This window comes from Sander lucioperca, chromosome 2, assembly GCF_008315115.2.
Source record: "Sander lucioperca isolate FBNREF2018 chromosome 2, SLUC_FBN_1.2, whole genome shotgun sequence".
Taxonomy (NCBI): domain Eukaryota; kingdom Metazoa; phylum Chordata; class Actinopteri; order Perciformes; family Percidae; genus Sander; species Sander lucioperca.
This window is the reverse complement of record NC_050174.1, coordinates 26,410,177-26,428,441: the sequence shown is the minus strand read 5'-3', so window position 1 is coordinate 26,428,441 and position 18,265 is coordinate 26,410,177. Positions and strand designations below refer to the sequence as shown.

Genomic DNA, 18,265 nt, shown 5'->3' with positions numbered 1-18,265 from the left:
AAGCTGAGCCCCAGAACATCTTGTCTCAGTCTTTATGAGATAACAAACACTAATTCACAGCAGACAGTCTGTTTGGGTTTGGCAGGCCACAGCACTTTTGCTGCTAAAGGTAGTATTCCTTTAGCTGCAGACACTTTGCAGGCACATCTCATATCTTCCAGAGGCCATGTCTGGCTTTGTAATGAAAAACCACTGCACATATAATGCATACAGTACATCGTACATTGATAGATACCTGAAAATACTCACTAATGCTCAACATACATTTCAACAGTCTAATAAACAGGATTTGTTTCCAAGCTTCGATCACAGTGACACAATTAGCTGTCTTGTTTTTCCCACACTGCAGAATGCTGTGGTGGGCTTTTTGTCATAAACCACAGTGAATAAATACACAACTAAGGTTGCTGCTTGCCCAATCATGCACTCACATGCAAATAAGTCCAATCACATGCTTTTTATGCAAATTAAGTCCAAGTTCAGCCAGTGTCTTGGGTCCAAACCAAATATAGATGTGACAAAACAATGTAATAAGCTAACCATCTGTATCTTTATATATAGGCTACATGTCTACGGTAATTCTAACAATACAACTAAAGTTAAACACAAGCTAATATGTAAACACAACAATTCTGTTTATGCTTGGCTGCCGGACAGTTTTGTTACCTCCATCTAATCACATGGTTCCTTAGCAAATGTGTATGGAACCCATATGCAACCAGAGAAGTGCACTCAGTAGAGGGCAGATCTCCGTCAAGTGTGTCTCCCTCTCCCCTCCCAAACAAAGATAACAATATTATTTGCGATAAATAAACGTGTACTCAGTTTTGCTGTTCTGCTGCTTTCAGGATTCTGCTAAAATACAGAAAATATCTTGTTGAATAAAAAAATAATTTCCAACATTATTTTATTGAACAAATTGAACATTGATCATAAAAAGCACCATTAAACAAATGACAGTAACATTTTAAAGTGTAGTTTTTTACTGATATTCTCTTTCAACTAACTCAAAAATCTCTAAGTGTATTTTGCGATCGATCAAGGTCGCAGCCTTCCGCAATGTGTTTATTGCCAAGTTGATATCGCAATGACGACCAAAATGAGACCAAACTCTTAAATGAATGTCAGTTTTTGAGCCACAACAAAAGGCCAAAATGTGGCCTGCAACCAACTAGGTAAGGCTACTTATTAGCCTAGCTGGTTGCCGGAAACGCCTTTTGCTACTGAAGCAGTTTTTGATTACTTGTAGCCTAACCAGCTGGTTAAGAAGAGTGAGTCAGCAGTTATAACGGTAAACAGAGCAGTCAATAAAACAGGTTCTTCAAAAATTGTGAGACACGTGAGATTCTTGAGCATACATCACAAAACACATTAGGCTATATAAACACATACACACACACACACACACACACACACACACACACACACACACACACACACACACACACACAATATACATACATACATATATAAAATTAACTAACTACTAACTTCTCCTTAATTTAGGCAAACAAGTTAACAATATCTAAATACAAATTCAATCAAATGTATTACTGCTGAGATGACCACTTTCCAGCCAAACACAGCACAGAACTTAACCACTTGTCTTCAATTACAGTATGTTCACACAACTAGGGCTGCCACCTCTTAGTCGATTAGTCGACTAATCAGTCGTTTTGGTCTTAGTCGACTAAGATTTCTTTAGTTGAGTCATTTTTTATGCTTATTCATGCTTAATTACTCATTTCCAAGAACCTTATGAGCACATTTCTGGTAAGCACAAGATTTAAAGTGGTGCTTTTGCAGGATTAATTGTGGAGAAACTCAGCTTTACAGATGGTTCATTAACTACATTTATATTGTGCTTTTCTAGTCTTAACCACCTCTCAAAGAGCACAGCTCTGTCGATTACATCAACTAATTGATTAATCGACAAAATCATATAAGTGTTAGTCGACTAAGAATTTCTTTAGTCGAGGACAGCCCTACACACAACAAATATACACCTCCAACATGGCTACCAGAGGGTGTGTTACTTCACGTGAAAACGCTAAAGAAAGCAGCCTGACCTGTCACAGAGGTGGTTCACTGCGCCGAAGGAGTCACAGGCGCAGGGCAGGCAGCCGCTGGTGCCGTTGGTGAAGTGTCCCTCCTCACAGTCCTCACACTGCAGACCAGCGTAGCCCGACACACACGAACACTGACCGGTGCTCGGCTCACACTCGTCCGGGTCCAAAATCCCCTCAGCGCCACTGCTGCAGTTACAGAGACCCTCTGGGTGGATGGAGGGGGGGGTGTCACAGTGCAAGAGAGAGACAGGAAATGGGAAATACAGCATGAGATGTATAAGCAGAGGTATAACTATACAAGTCTAAACAATATTTGGATTTTATTTTTCACTAGATGATCTATTGGGGATGGCAGTAGCTCAGTCCATAGGGACTTGGCTTGGGAACCAGAGGGCCGATGGCTCAAGTCCCCGTACAGACCAAGTACTGAGTGTGGACTGGTAGCTGGGCACTGCCAAGGAACCCCCAAGTGCTTGGGGCACCTGTCCATAGGCAGCCCCCTCACTCTGAAATCTCTTCATTTGTGCATTTATAGAAAATGTGTATAGGTCCTGGGCATGTGTATTTCAGGCGGTCATTTCAGTCATGAGCCTGCTTCTATATCCTATACTGTAATTAAAAATGATTTGTACGTTTGTTGTATATTAGGGCTACTAAAGGTCCGGACCAAGGTCTGCATCGGGACTGGGCGGTAAGTCAATCCGGTCCCAGCCCATACCTCGTGTTATGAATAAAATATATGTGTAATGTTTTCTATTTTTTAATAAATGTTAGAGATGTAAAGTATACAGTATTGTAGAGAAGTTGATCCATCATCGTACAGATCTGATTTCGTGTGGTGTGTAAAATGTTCTAAATAATTGACAAAATGTAAATAGGATCAACAGGTTTGGACTTATTTTTACAACTGAAAATATTTTGTTTGTTATTATAGAGAGAAAGTAGGCTACCGAAAAAGTACCATAGGGTCCCAGTTCTCGAATTCCAGGTACTGGTATTGGTACCAAAGTTGACCATGAAAACCAAGTAACCAAGATAATGAAATGTTATTTTGTTATTGCCAATCGTCCTGGACCTCTGACCTTGAATAAAAATCTGATGCGGACCTTTGAGTAATAAGTTTGGACCCCTGGATGGTATACATATACATGAATCCATCATGTACAATATGATGAATTCACCTCATGAAGATTTATGTCAGTCTAAAACAAAGATGGTAAACTGAGTCCTGCTGTGTTGTCGAGGAAGGATTTTGTACAGTTCAAACTGGTGCACACAAGAAACCAGAGGATATAATGACAGACATGTGGATGACCCGCAGAGTACAGAGTGGCAATCTATTATTCATCTGATCTCAGGTTAGGTGTGGCGAGTGACAACTGAATGCCTGACTACTGTCTCCATTCTGTGCTCAGCGGTCAGACAAAGAGCTGCGAGAGCAAAATAAAAATGTTTTTCATACACGCAGATTGCACACAATACCTCAGCTAGCAGCTAAGTGAAGAGTAAAGGACAGCTGAATTTTAAATGTATTCCGGTCCTGGCGTCCCACTCAGATTATGCTCCTCTTTCACTGATGCTTGGACTTTTATGTAACTTAGAAAGGCCTATGGTTATGCAAGCCTGTGGAGTATAGCCTACTGTCAGGCCCTTTGCTACAGTGACGTCCACTGAAGAACTGTCGGCCCCCATCACGCCTGAGAATGTGTGAGATCCAGTGAATGCATATGACCCCACACACTGCGGTCAGAGTTCCTCTAGGTGTGGGATGGGGGCCATGGGGGTGGTCTGTAAAGCCACACAACAGGTTTGATGTATATTGGACTGGACCTGTGTGTAGGGGAGAGAGAAGGGGGGGAACTGCATCAGAATTCACCTCTCTCCCATCTATCTGTCTGCTATAAAGTGGTGTGACAGCATTGTGGGTATTCAGACACGGCAGTGGCAGGCTGTTCAGGACAAGTCATGTCTCAAAACTCTTGTCCTGCCCAATTTACTACTTGCCTGCCTGTGCTGCTACAGAGAAAACAACAGCAGTGGGAGGCCCCCCTGCACGGAAACAATTGCTGTACTTTCAATTATGGTTTGGGCGTTGAATCAAGTTATTGGCTTTCAGAAAGTACATAGAGATGTTTCAAAGGAAAGAAAGCATGTAGAAGCACTAGTATCTGTCTGCAAGGCCCCTGCCCTGCCAGAGAATGTATTGTTAGTTGGGCGAGGCATTAACCCAGGTGACGCGTTGGTTGGCGTGTTATTGTCATGTGAGTGGCCTTTTCACATGAACAATAAAGAGTGCAGAGGTTCCTGGAGATGCTTTCAATGAGGCACGGTAAAGCTTTAATGTATGATCTCACACAAAGGTGCAGATTTCATTTGGACTTCGGGATCCAAATGAACGCCAATAAATAACACTGACTGATGTACTAAAGGAATTGCCTAAAGACGTCACCATTTAAGCTCAATTTGTCTGCAATACTGACCCAGAATACAAAGTAATATATCCCAAGTAAGTAGGCCTACATTGATAATATGGCTGCAACTAATTTTCAGTACTGATTAATATGCCCCTATTTTCCCGTCCACTGTCACATGAGACAAAGAAAAGCAGCAAATCTTCACAACTGAAAAGCTGGAACAATCGTTGTTTGGCATTTTTGCAAGAAAAGACAACGATTAGCTAAACAGAACAACAATGAAAAAATGCCACATACAACAAAAGCATGTCAGCACCAAATACAAATATATCATTAAAATCTATTCACAAGGATCACACCTGAACTATTCCATTGAACATCTAGATATCTTTAACCAGCCACTCAATGCACATTTTCAGATACTGCATATACCACGGAGACAAATCAGAACCCCGGTCCTGGGACTTCCTCTTCAACATTAGAACCAGCCATTTATGACCGCAGCACACCAAAACTAATCCTCCTCCTATCACTGAGATTAATGCTGACAGTAAGGTAGTATAGAGTGTGGAGAACAAAGGCTCAATGTAAGAAACATGACTGGACTGGACCCCGGACGGGTCAATATCAGTCAGAATATGAAATTAAACAGATTTTATGGATTTTATTATTCTGGTTTGGGGGCATCATGAAGTAACAACTAGAACATGGTATTTTCTGGGAAGAAAAATAATGAGGTTTTGACAGACAGTATGGGAAAAAAAAGCTCTTGTGAACAACATATGAAGCCATTTTTATTTTCTATTCATATTCTTAAACGGGGTGGGGATATTATATATAATATTTTTTGTTAAGAAGGTATTAGTAAACTCCATCTCCTAATTGCAAGTGGGAACATCTTCTTGGTTTGTTTTGGCTTCAGCAGACTTTCCCCAACCATTTAGGACAGGATCCCTCAGCTTGTGCTGCTGTGTTAGCTGGAGAACAACACATCCACATGGATGCTGGGATGTGTGAGAGGAGGGGCTCCACTGTCAATTGCTCATTCATGGCTTGGCCTGCCTGGCCATTTTGGTTAAACGGCCTTGTTCTGTGTCTGCCATGCAAACAACAATAGAGGGGATGAAGCAGCTATTTTAGCAGCTTCTTGTAATTTCTCCTGTCAATATCAAACATGTCTGGTCTAACACAAAAGGATCACGGGTCTGTATGGGTGTTATGTGCACTGAGGGATTGGATAAATTGACTGAACAAAAACAGGATCAACCTTGCACCCCCTCATAGCCCCCCTTTTCCAGCCCACTGTATTATGTGGCACACTCATCCTATAATAAAAGCCCTCTGGAATATAATATATACTACACAAAAGGCGAAAAATGCACATTGGGCAAATTGTTCATGAATAGGGATTTTATGAGATTATGATTTGGTGATTTCACGATTATCTGATGGGGTACACCGTGCAATCTGAGGGGTCTGCCCATTGTTGCAATCTGGTTTGTTCGGTCGTTCTCTGCGTCAAAACCACCGTGCGATCATCCTGCTCCTTCAGGCAGCCAAAATTAGACATGGATGTCTTCTTCACAGACTCGTTATCTGAACATGAATGTGCAAATACACAAAATGCATGCAGCCCATTATTTTTGTAATGTGTATTTAAGGAAAGCTAAAAAATAAAATAAATAAAAAAATCTGAATGATCCTGTTTTCACTGTTCCTGGTAGCTATTTTATTCGAAGGTAATGTTACTCACCTTGACTATTCTCTATTGAGGTAACAGATGTGCCAATATTATCTGCTGCCCAGGCATCGTTTGCTGTGCGCTGGGAAACCATGGACACCATGGTCTGCAGCATTTTCTCCGGAGCAAAAAGTGATGTTTGTACATCGGTGGATCTTTTGCGTGCGCCGTTTAATCTGGAAATCGGCGCTGTTATTTGTTCTTTAGTGGCTGAAAAGATTCCAGTATCAGGGGCTGTAGTCGTAGACGTAGTGGTGGTGGTCGGGTCCGTTGTTGGAGGCTGGAAGGTGGTTGCCGTTTTAGAAATAGACCTAGTAGTGGTGGTGGTCGGCCCTGCAGAAACAATAGCAGGCGACGGTGTGAGTCCGGTTAGAGGCCCGAGAGCTAACCTGCTCTCGGGTAAAGTACGAGGCATGTCGGTGTGGAAGGTCTCCCAGGTGTCGGAGGCTGAGCCGGGCTTCCTGGAGATAGGCGACGCATCGTAGGGACTGATGCGAGGTGCAGCTTCGGAAAATCCGATATATACATACAAAATAAATAGCAGAACCGGAGATATGTACATCATTAAGGACGTTAACCTCATATTCAGTTTCAGCTCTCCATGTAAGCCCCAGTAGTGGTCTCTCTCAGACCTTTCCCTGAATGGACGCGTACTCCACCATTGATGTCCCCGGCGGCGTACGCTGCTGTTCGTTGCCCTGAACCACAGTCAACTCTTCACCTGCTCTGCAACCTACCATGAGCCGCACGAGATTGACGTACGCGTTAGCCAATGGGAGTCCTGGAAAAATGCCTCTGGGCACTCTTCATTCACTGGTTGGACAGTCATTGTAACAACCTATGAGAAACAATATATTGTAAATTAAACCTCCTCACTCCTTTGAAAAATGATCAAAACATAACCGGTTCCATTCATAAACTTAACAACTTGAAGAAGCATATTTTGTAAAAAAAAATAAATAAATAAATAAATAATAATAATACAGTGTGATACAATCATATCTGTAGATGTGTACCTAACATCCCAGGTATCCTCCTCCATATGTCATGGAAATGCCCGGTGGCAGATTGTATTGGGATTAATGTTTTAGTGAAATGTAGGCTACATAACCTGTCCCGGTCTATGCTTGCAACGCCACAGACTTGCTGGGCTTCGTGCCTGAATTTTAAACTATCCTGGAATGACTCATTCATCTTGACGCTTCGGCTGTGGATGAAAGTCCACCTTTTCAGGTAGGCTAGTTTTACTTTACCACCTTAAAACACAGCACAACATTTGTAACTGTCTGCAGTTTTTTTTTACCTAGGTTATGAGACTGTGTCTTTTTTATTTTGTTTGACAATGGCCTTGACTCTTTGGTTGGAGTAGAGTGCTGGACATGGACTTGGTTTATAATCATTCCACTCGCCATCCGGTGGTCACAATGTGAAACTGCATGTAAAGATTGATTTTTAAAGTTAGTAAAGTCATTTTTTTATGTAGCCTATTCAACAACATCATTATTTTTATATATATATATATATATATATATATATATATATAGTCAAACCTGTATTATTTCCCAAAAGTGTTGTAGTTACTCACTAGGAACATCATAAGAACCCTAAGGGTTATTACGATAATGATAACTGATTTGACTCAGTAATACTTCCAGTAGGAACAATCAAAAATCAAAAATAATACTTCCTCAAAATACATACACTCTTTCTTTTTCTCAGACATTCTACTATTATTGAGGAAGAAAGGGTAATAGCTTTGTATCTTCATTCTATTTGTGGCTTTAATTTTCGAAGTTGCAGCTTGGTTTTCCATAGTTTCCTAAATTAAAATGATAAAATGCCAATTTCTATTCGTTTAGACTGTGTGTTACTCTAAAAGTCAGTGGTTAATAGAGACGATAGGTGGCAGTAGAGGCTAAATAACAGGTAGGGAACTCGCTCAATTGTTGCAGGAAGTTGGAAGCTGCGCATGAAGACTAGCTGAGCACTATGGCGCCTCTAGATCTGGATAAATACGCAGAGATTGCAAAACAGTGTAAATACCTCCCAGAAAATGACCTCAAGGTAAATGTGACTTCATATATATGTTTTTGATTGACGTTAAGACACGCGAGCCTTTTATGGTATGTCGTAACAGCGTAATTAACTGTTAGCTAACGTTAGCTAGCTCGTAACGTTAGCCTGCTGACTTCATATGTTGGCCAGGAAGTCAAACCCGTTAAAAGAAATTGTTCAGCTTAGCTAAATACAAGTCCAACTATATCCTATACAATGTTATCGAAGCAGGAATAACCTGCTCGTACGTTTTGCCATGAAATGACCAGATATCCATATAGTGGCCTAATGATGCTGACTGTCATGATGGTGGAATGACAGCGGGTTGTTTATCACCAGTCTGGACTGAAAATGTATCCGTGCATTTAACACTAACTTATCCCAGACAGGCGTTCTCTCATTTATTGAAAGACTGAGACATACTACCTGGTAGACCGCAGGGTCACAGACATATGACACATTCCATATATCTCTAGGGCAGTAACGTCAGAGTCAATTAATAAAGTCGTATTCAATTCCTGATCTCACATTGCACCGTAAAAGAAGTACCGTTAGCTCGGAAAGCTTTGGGAATAATGTTCTTCTCCTTTACGCCGATACATCCAATTATTGCTGCTTAATTTAACTCCTAAATTAAGATGTGAATTCTTGTTAGTCAGCATTGAACCGTTATCTTATTAGGCCAGGATTTAAATACACTTGGGCATTGCGTTTTCTTTTTCCAAGAGACCGCATTTGATAGTAGGCAATATTATAACAAAACAGCCAATATTACAGTAAATGTAGCACCGTATTTACTGTAAGTAGCTGGATTACAATGACATAGTTACACAGGTAGATGCAGGTGCACCCACAGGTCAGCCAGTTTGAAGTTTCTAGGCTGTCAGTGAGAGTCAGTGTAAACCTACTGTCAGAGTTATGATGACGTTAAAAAGAGCTTTTTTTAATCGGTCCAATTGCTGTTGGTTTCCTAAAATTGGAGGGTTATGTATAGAAGGTCAATGATTCCTAAACTGAACACCCAATGTGTGTACACCCTCACATTGACTCATTTTTTGAGTAGTCAAATATGAATTCATATGGAGCTCTGTCACTGTTACTAAGTGGCTGGTCAGAGTCATTCCATACCAGTAAACCATCTGAAAAAACAGATTTTTTAGAAACAAAAAACTTCGGAACAACAGACAGCTCCTCTCTTGAGCATACGTTGTTCTGGTGTATCTCCGGTCTTTCCGGCAGTGTAAATTTGTAAATGTAAAATTATTAGTGTTAGAAATTGTTTAAGTCACAAATTGTTGTGCGCTATGGTGTGTTATCCTGTTAAAGATAGTTAGTTGTGGGTTATTAATTGTTGTGTTATAAAGTTCCTACCATGAGTGAGAAGGGTACGCAGTAACAGGACTCCCGTTCTCAATTCACCTGCAGTTTACTTCGGCCGTAGCGCTCTCTGCAGCAATGCACCGGTATTACGGTATATGAAAAATTCATATCATGCGGGAAATTAATACCGGTATACGGTATAAACTGGTATACCGCCCAGCACTACGTGCGCCCTCCTGCAAAAGGCCCATTCTGAGCCAGGAAAAACTGGATAATAATACATTTATTTGATATAGCACCTTTCACAGACAGTCACAAAGTTCTTCACGCGATACAATTGTTAAAATAATACTCAATAATAGAGCTGTTACCTTAAAAGAATCTTATTAGTCTAGGTGTCACAGGATAACAAAGTAAACAATGTTTCAGAGGCTTTTCCCTGACAAGAAGAAGATTTTGGGGGAAAACGTTACATACTCTGTCATGAAAGTTTTTTTTTTATTTAAAAGCATTGAATACCAGCGCTGAATGATGAATGATGACTGAACCCTTATGGCTTATTCCTGTGTTATGTTGTCATCTATACAGAGGTTATGTGACTATGTGTGTGACCTTCTGCTGGAGGAGTCCAACGTTCAGCCCGTTTCCACTCCTGTGACAGTATGTGGTGACATACATGGACAGGTAAAAGCCAGGGATTCAAAGCCGAAAGAGCAAACCTTTTGTTTATCAGAATATTGCTGAGCATAGCCTGCATTGATATAGCGTGTCTACATCTCTACATGTGTTTTTAATATTAATCTGTTGTACACATTAGGGCTGCACAAATACATTGTTTTTATTTTTATTTTTTTTTGTTCAATTTGTTCAATAAAAGAATGTTGGAATGATTTTCTTTCATTTGCTTTAAATTCCAAAATCAATGTGTTGTATTTTAGCAGAATACTGAAAGCAGCAGAAATGCAGAACAGAGTAAATAGTATTAGCTGTTTATTTATCCCAAGCAATATTGTTATTGTGATATTAAACAACATTATTGCATATCCCATGTAGCATATTTTCCTCATATCGTGCAGCCTTGGTCTAGATAAAATGTAATGTTGACCCTGTGTTGAAGTTCCTATGACTAATAAAGTAAAACTGAAAATAAAACTGAAACTGAACTAATGCCTCCACTAAATTTGTATCTGTTTGTGCCTTAGTTTTATGATCTTTGTGAACTCTTCCGAACTGGCGGCCAGGTTCCGGACACAAATTACATCTTTATGGTTTGTACAGTATTGAAACAGTATACAAACATGTATTTAGTTTAAACTTGAGAATCATCTGTCTTAATGCGTTCTTCTTTGTGTGTGGTGTTAATAAACCTCTGTCATCTGCAGGGTGACTTTGTTGACCGAGGATATTACAGTTTGGAGACGTTCACCTACCTGCTGGTGCTGAAAGCCAAATGGCCCGACCGCATCACACTTCTACGTGGAAACCACGAGAGCAGACAGATCACCCAAGTTTATGGCTTTTACGGTGAGGTTTGATTTATGGATGATGTTTTCTGGCCAGCAAACTACTCACTAATCTCACTTTCTGGACAATAATCCCACCTTTTTTGTTTGAAACAAATGAGGATTTTTATGTTTTACAGATGAGTGCCAGACCAAGTATGGGAATGCAAATGCCTGGCGTTATTGCACCAAAGTGTTCGATATGTTAACAGTTGCGGCTGTAAGTATTGAAGTGGAATTGGGCTTTGTGTTCGTGTTTTTTAGTTGTTATTCCAACAACAAAAAAGATGGATGATAAATGACAGTCCCTCATGCTTTGAAAGCCTTGAATGAGGCTCATGTTTAGTTATTTCTCAGTAAAGAGCAGCTAAACTACAGACGAGCAGCAGCTTTTGGTTATTGTGATGTTATGATACAGATTATATTTCTTTCCCTGGTCTTAAAAGCTGCATCACATAATGCGATGCCCCTGTCTGAGCTGTGTCAGGTGAAAGAAATGAACAGTCTCTACCTGCTGCTTGGCCATCATTTCCACATTACTGTTTTAACAGAGACTGATATCGTTTTTAGATTAAGTTTTGTATGAAAGCACACATTTTGTGGCACTGTTAGTGTAGATAAATCTGTCATGCATCGCTAAAGGACAGGATGGACATGACTTGGGTTCACTTTTTAAAGGAATAGTTTGTTTACTTTGAAGTGTGGTTGTCTGAGCCACTTCTCCATAGTCAGTGTGTTAGCTACAGTAGACGGCGGTCGGCACACCCCCAGTTTGGAGAAGCAGGCAGGAGTACCGACACGGAAGCTAAGCAACGTCCTGCTGTGGATGGGGGCAGCAGCTAAACACATTTTAGACACCTAAAAACATCTATATCAGTTTAAGTGTACTCTATATTTGGAATATTTTCACCGCTTTACCTTGCTGTCAGACAGCCCTTTCCTTTGGCACTACATTTGCTCAACCGTAGAACTTCCGTCTTCCCACACAGAAGTGCAACTGTGCCACTCATTGGCCTAATCCCAAAGTCCGGACTCACAGACTCACAGACTTTGGTGCGCGTTCTTGCGAAATTCGTAAGGGCTTAGGGTTGTCCCAATGTCGAATTTCAAAGGGCGTTAGGGTTTGAGTACACACTTACCGAGCCCTTTCCGTGAGTCTGCATCGATGCAGACTTCACCAAAGGGAATTACCCACAGTTCAAAGCGTTGTGACGTTTACCGCAGAGACCATAGGGAAATCCGGAAATTGCAAAGGTAAACAACAGCACGACACACAACCACGGAACAGATCAGCCTGTTGTCCAGCTTGTAAGACAAGAGTTTGAAAACATTTGGAATCAGGCAGCCATCTCCTGGGCCTTGGCCGTGTGGAAAGCAACAAACTTAAAATGAAAATTCCCAAACCAGTGTCAGCAACATCTTTGTTATTAAACGTCGCCAAGGTAACATGTGATCTCGTGAAGTGCTGTCCCAATCCCATTTGTACCTATCTGAGCCCATGTGGCCTCACTCACTTAGCACCTGAAATCAATTAAGTCTGTGAGTCTTTAGTCCTTAGTCCTCAGGGCTCACTTTGGGATTAGGCAAATGTATTACGCCACAGATCAGCTGTTTGGATCAGACGTTCAGAGCTTTATGAAAAAGACAAGAAATACAAGAAAATAAAAATGAGAGAGAGAGATATCATTTTGTGGTGATGAATGATTTCACATTTCTGGGAATGTGCCAGTGTTAGCCAGCTGGCCAATTTTCAACTATATCTACCTGTTATCATCAACCACATATGAAATGGACTTTTTCACATTATAAGCTAACTTAATTCGAATATTCGTTCGGTGGGTTGGTATTCGATTTGAAAATTTGACATTTGAATATTCTTTTTTTTTTTTTTTTTTTTTTTTTTTTCACAACCTGGCATCCCCCTCCAAACGGTTCTCATTCGCGCTTGAATATGTTCGAAATATAATACTCTCTTTTACATTTTTAAAAATGTAATCACAAAATATCAGACAGTAATCAGACGTTAGCGTCATGGACTCATGGCAGTGCGCTACCCCCCTGGCCCGTTATGAACGCTAATCAGCACATCTGCGTTCATCAACCACCAGAGAGAGAGTGTTGTCTTGTGCGTTCTGCATGTGGTGTCTGCTGATGTGCAGGTTACCTTCCCCCCAAACACGGACACACATATATACAGATACGTCTCGCTTTATAAGATAAATAGCCTGCCTATAAGTGGCATCACGCTCTGTCTGCACTTGTTGTGTGGTTGTGCTTTGCATGTGTGGGACTCTGATACGTCCTTAAATTCGGGAATTGTCGTTTGTTTATTCAAAGTCAAAGACAAAGTAGTGCAACTTTGCCCATTTTTGTGGGTCTGAGGTGTATGCCACATTTTAGCTGCCAAAGCTCCGCTGCTCTCTGTCTCTGGTCCTCAGGGTGAGAGGGGGAGTGGCCAGCGGCTAGAGCGGCAAAAGCCAATGTGTGCTTCTTTTAGCGATATATATTTAACGATATCTTTTGCATTTATAATCCAAACAACGTCAAACGTGGCACTGCACTTACTCGTGCCCGTAGCAAGACACGTCAAGTTTGAAATCCATCGGACTAACAGTTCGAGAGATATTCGCATAAAACCCAGACAGACAGAAAGACGTTCCTGCAATTTATAGAGAGATAATAATATGTCCTCTCTCCGAAGCTTCGAATATTCGATGCTCATTACTACCGAAGCTTCGAAGCTCAAAAAATGGTATTCGGACCAGCCCTACATCCCGGGGTGGGAGAAAAAGTGCTGTGGTTTATTGGCATTTCTTTAAACCAATCACAATCATCTTGGGCGGTGCTAAGCGCCATAAGGAGCAATGGCGCCTCTGCTAACAAGGAAGGAACTTGTTTTGGTGGAACATGTGTACATTCAAAAGTAGTTTTAGTCGTGCAACAGAAAACTCAGATTGGACAGATAGTCTAGCTAGCTGTCTGGATTTACCCTGCAGAGATCTGAGGAGCAGTTAACCATAGTCCTCAGAAATCCACCAGAGGTTAGAACGCCAACACAAAGAAACACGCCAACGCACAAAGGTAACGGATATCCGGCCTAAATGAGTGACATCCGTCTGAGTTTCCATTGGCAACTGGAGTAATCCCGGAAGTGGAACGTCGTGGATATAAACTATATATCTGTCCATATCTTTTACCTCATCATTAGTAATTTCACTGTATTTCAGCAGACAGTCTGTTCAAAACCACAGATGCTGAACGACCGTTTTCTACCGGACCGAATAGCAACGCGTATTTCGGTACCACTTAAATGCCTGCACTTCTCTCTGATGCTCTGAAACAGACTTTAGAGTCAACTGAAACATCGCTGCACGGGACACTAGTCAACACTACACTCGACAGCAGCTAACGTTAGCCTACCGTTAGCTAGCAGCTGGAGTAAACACGGTTAAAATGCTGACAGCTAAACGATGTAAAGTGTGACTGTATTTCACTGTAGAGGCTTCTAACACCAGTCTGCTGCTGCCGTCTGAAAAACAACACAGACGGTGCGTTCACTTGAAACTCGCCTCGCCAGCCTCGTGCTGCATTCAAAGTTATTGTAAAATACCCTTTTCCCATCCAGTGGTTGTTTTTGTCATTTAACAGGAATTTACTGGTGAAATAAGTTATTGTTATAAGTTATTGTTATTACATTTTTAATAAATCATTTAATTTTGACCCTGTGGCCTTAGCAATAAACAAGCCGTTCTTTAATTTCGCCAACTGTCGTTTTGTGCTTTTTTTTTTAGATCAACTTTTTATTGTTTTATATTTTTGAACATGCAGAACAGACAAATACAATTGAACAAGGTGCTTCTTTAAAAAAAAAATATATATATATATATATAGGTATAAAATGTGTCACCTTTTTCAGCCCTTCTGAGTTTGCAGGTATGACTACTGCTTAGAAGTAGCCAATTTATTTTTGTCACGTTTGTCATTTAAAACTTGAAAACCCTACACATCCCATAGTTGCTGTTATGTTACAGCCATTATCAGGTTACCATGTCTTCTGTCTTACAAACAGTAGCACAACAATCCAGTGGTGTTTTATTTGATCTCCTACATTAGGCTTATGTGCTCTGTAATCACTGGCCGTCAGACTCATTAATATTATATGTATGATGCCCTAACTCTTCTATTTTGTGTTTGGTTTTTGAACAGCTGATGGACGAGCAGATCCTGTGTGTCCACGGAGGCCTCTCCCCAGACATAAAAACTCTAGATCAGATTCGAACCATTGAGCGGAACCAGGAGATCCCCCACAAAGGAGCGTTCTGTGACCTGGTGTGGTCAGACCCTGAAGACGTGGACACTTGGGCCATCAGCCCCAGAGGAGCTGGCTGGCTCTTTGGTGCAAAGGTCACAAATGAGGTAGGTTGCTTTTCCTTTTACAGAGTTACATGAGTACTAGTGATGGCCAAGGGGGTAAGCGAGAATCCGGAAAGCGTACCTCCTACAGTATATGCAAATAAACACTTAGCAGAAAACTGCACTTTATAATGTAACTGTCATTCTTTGTTAGTGCTGACTTTGATATTCAATTCAATGTTCAATTTGTTCAATAAAAGAATGTTGGAAATTATTTCCTTTCATTGGTTTTACATTCAGCAGCAGAACTAAGAACACTTTAATATCTGTTTATTTATCGCAAGTAATATAGTTATCGCCATATTCAACAACGTTATCGCATATGTCCTATTTTCCTCATATCGTGCAGCCCTAATTTGTATTCATATTGGTTGTAATTTTCAGGGGGTTTTTTAACATATTTTTCTCTTTCTGCCCGTCTTTTGTCTCTCTCTGTCTTCCAAAAAAACTGCAGTTTGTCCACATCAACAACCTGAAGCTGATCTGCAGGGCACATCAACTTGTCCACGAAGGCTACAAGTTCATGTTTGACGAGAAGCTGGTCACAGTGTGGTCGGCTCCTAACTACTGCTATCGCTGCGGCAACATCGCCTCCATTATGGTCTTCAAAGACGCTAACACAAGAGAGCCAAAGCTCTTCCGAGCAGTGCCTGACTCTGAAAGAGTCATTCCACCGCGAACAACAACACCCTATTTCCTGTAAGCACATAAAAAAACAAAACAGCACAGCCATTTGTTCAGTGCATACATGTCGGCTGGGACCGTGGCATCAGCACTTGTGAACCCATATGAATTTTGTATTGTACATTTTGAGTATTTACAGTGCATTTCTTAGTGCCAACTGTCAATTGTTATTCCCACTCTGGCATTTAATGCCATTATTCTGCAGCTTAAATCACACTGAGATAATGCAGCAACAGAAGTTGGCCCTAGCAGAATTGGTGTACTGTTGAAATGTTATAGAGGAAGGATTAAAGTGACAAAAGTCAACTGACCCTTGTAAGATGTTCATATTTATAAATCTTGATTTTACTTTACCATAGAAATTCATTCTGCTGAGCAAATTGCAGGTGCAGTGTTATATACAATGCTTGATTTCATTTTGTTATGGTAATACATTAGAGCTGGATGTTAGATAATAAAGCACTGCACACAAACACATCTATTCTGACACATTTCAATGGAGTTATAGATTTATTGTTATGTGATCTTATAAATAAACATGTAAACCCTAGAGTTGATGTGTAAAAAATGTACTATATCCATTTGTTAGAGATTTCTGTATTAAGCCTGTGGTACCTTTTTAAAGTGCTCATATTCTGCTTTTTGGCTTTTTCCCTTTCCTTTATTGTGTTATATATCTTTTTGTGCATGTTATAGGTTTACAAAGTGAAAAAGCCCAAAGTCCCCCCCAAAGGGACTTACCATCTCCAACAGAAAACACTGTTCACAAACTGCTCCAAACAGCTCTATTGTAGTCCAGCCTTTACTTCAGAGACAAACATGGTCACTTTGGAACACACGTTATAATGCTCACCTAGCTGCTAGCACGGCACGCCCTCATACTCTGCTTCTGACTGGCTAGTAGTCCTTACCTAGGTACTGTCAGGGCACGCCCTCATACTCTGCTTCTGACTGGCTAGTAGTCCTTACCTAGCTACTGTCAGGGCACGCCCTCATACTCTGCTTCTGACTGGCTAGTAGTCCTTACCTAGCTACTGTCAGGGCACGCCCTCATACTCTGCTTCTGACTGGCTAGTAGTCCTTACCTAGCTACTGTCAGGGCACGCCCTCATACTCTGCTTCTGACTGGCTAGTAGTCCTTACCTAGCTACTGTCAGGGCACGCCCTCATACTCTGCTTCTGACTGGCTAGTAGTCCTTACCTAGGTACTGTCAGGGCATGCCCTCATACTCTGCTTCTGACTGGCTAGTAGTCCTTACCTAGGTACTGTTAGGACACGCCCTCATACTCTGCTTCTGACTGGCTAGTAGTCCTTACCTAGGTACTGTCAGGGCACGCCCTCATACTCTGCTTCTGACTGGCTAGTAGTCTTTACCTAGGTACTGTTAGGACACGCCCTCATACTCTGCTTCTGATTGGCTAGTAGTCCTTACCTAGGTACTGTCAGGGCATGCCCTCATACTCTGCTTCTGACTGGCTAGTAGTCCTTACCTAGGTACTGTTAGGACACGCCCTCATACTCTGCTTCTGACTGGCTAGTAGTCCTTACCTAGGTACTGTCAGGGCACGCCCTCATACTCTGCTTCTGACTGGCTAGTAGTCCTTACCTAGCTACTGAGCATGTGCGACTCCCAACAAAGATGGAACAGAAGTGAGATGTCTCACTCTGTAGCTAAAACAGAGAGCTCAACACACAGGGTGAAAAGAGGAGCTGCAGCAATGTGCAGTACAACAAAAATGGTGTTTTTTGAAAATTAAACCATGTAAACCTATTCTGATATAACCTCTAAATACAAGTATGAACCTAAAATGAGCATAATATGAGAACTTTAAAGATTATCTGATTGCCACATTTGGAATTAGTTATTGTAATTATCCTTTTTCTGTGTCTTACTATACAGTTTTTAAATAAAGAAATCCAGAAATTGTAAAAAGTTAAACATCATTACCTGAGTTACGGGGCACAACACCATGCTTCATCATAATCAATAACTTAAATCATTGGGTAGTAAATAACAATGTTTAAACAGCAGCCTATTCATGGCAAATAAACAACTGTATTTTATG

General features: G+C 41.0%; 2 protein-coding genes across 2 annotated transcripts in view; one reads left to right on the top strand and one right to left on the bottom strand.

The window, feature by feature from the left end:
* si:ch211-158d24.2 (multiple epidermal growth factor-like domains protein 9) overlaps positions 1-6,981 on the bottom strand; it is a 58,510-nt gene extending 51,529 nt beyond the window's left edge. Inside the window, exons 1-2 of the mRNA XM_035995660.1 lie at positions 6,237-6,981; positions 2,070-2,274 (exon numbers count right to left, since the gene is read on the bottom strand). Coding sequence (XP_035851553.1) covers positions 2,070-2,274; positions 6,237-6,807 — 776 coding nt within the window. The 5' untranslated portion in view covers positions 6,808-6,981. The remainder of the gene's footprint in view (positions 1-2,069; positions 2,275-6,236) is intronic.
* Positions 6,982-8,087: 1,106 nt separating this feature from the next.
* LOC116050457 (serine/threonine-protein phosphatase 6 catalytic subunit) lies at positions 8,088-16,836 on the top strand. Its single transcript, XM_031300519.2, has 7 exons — positions 8,088-8,288; positions 10,188-10,283; positions 10,802-10,867; positions 10,982-11,123; positions 11,242-11,321; positions 15,308-15,517; positions 15,969-16,836. The coding sequence occupies exons 1-7, from the start codon at positions 8,214-8,216 to the stop codon at positions 16,215-16,217; spliced, it is 918 nt and encodes a 305-aa protein (XP_031156379.1). The 5' UTR covers positions 8,088-8,213; the 3' UTR covers positions 16,218-16,836.
* The last annotated feature ends 1,429 nt before the right edge of the window (positions 16,837-18,265 follow it).

Excerpts from the sequence above, each read along its gene's own strand:
- LOC116050457 (XM_031300519.2), top strand. The coding sequence starts at position 8,214 with ATGGCGCCTCTAGATCTGGATAAATACGCAGAGATTGCAAAACAGTGT. Across the intron at positions 8,289-10,187 it reads TCCCAGAAAATGACCTCAAG|AGGTTATGTGACTATGTGTG; the intron begins GTAAATGTGACT and ends TCATCTATACAG. Across the intron at positions 15,518-15,968 it reads GTGCAAAGGTCACAAATGAG|TTTGTCCACATCAACAACCT; the intron begins GTAGGTTGCTTT and ends AAAAAACTGCAG.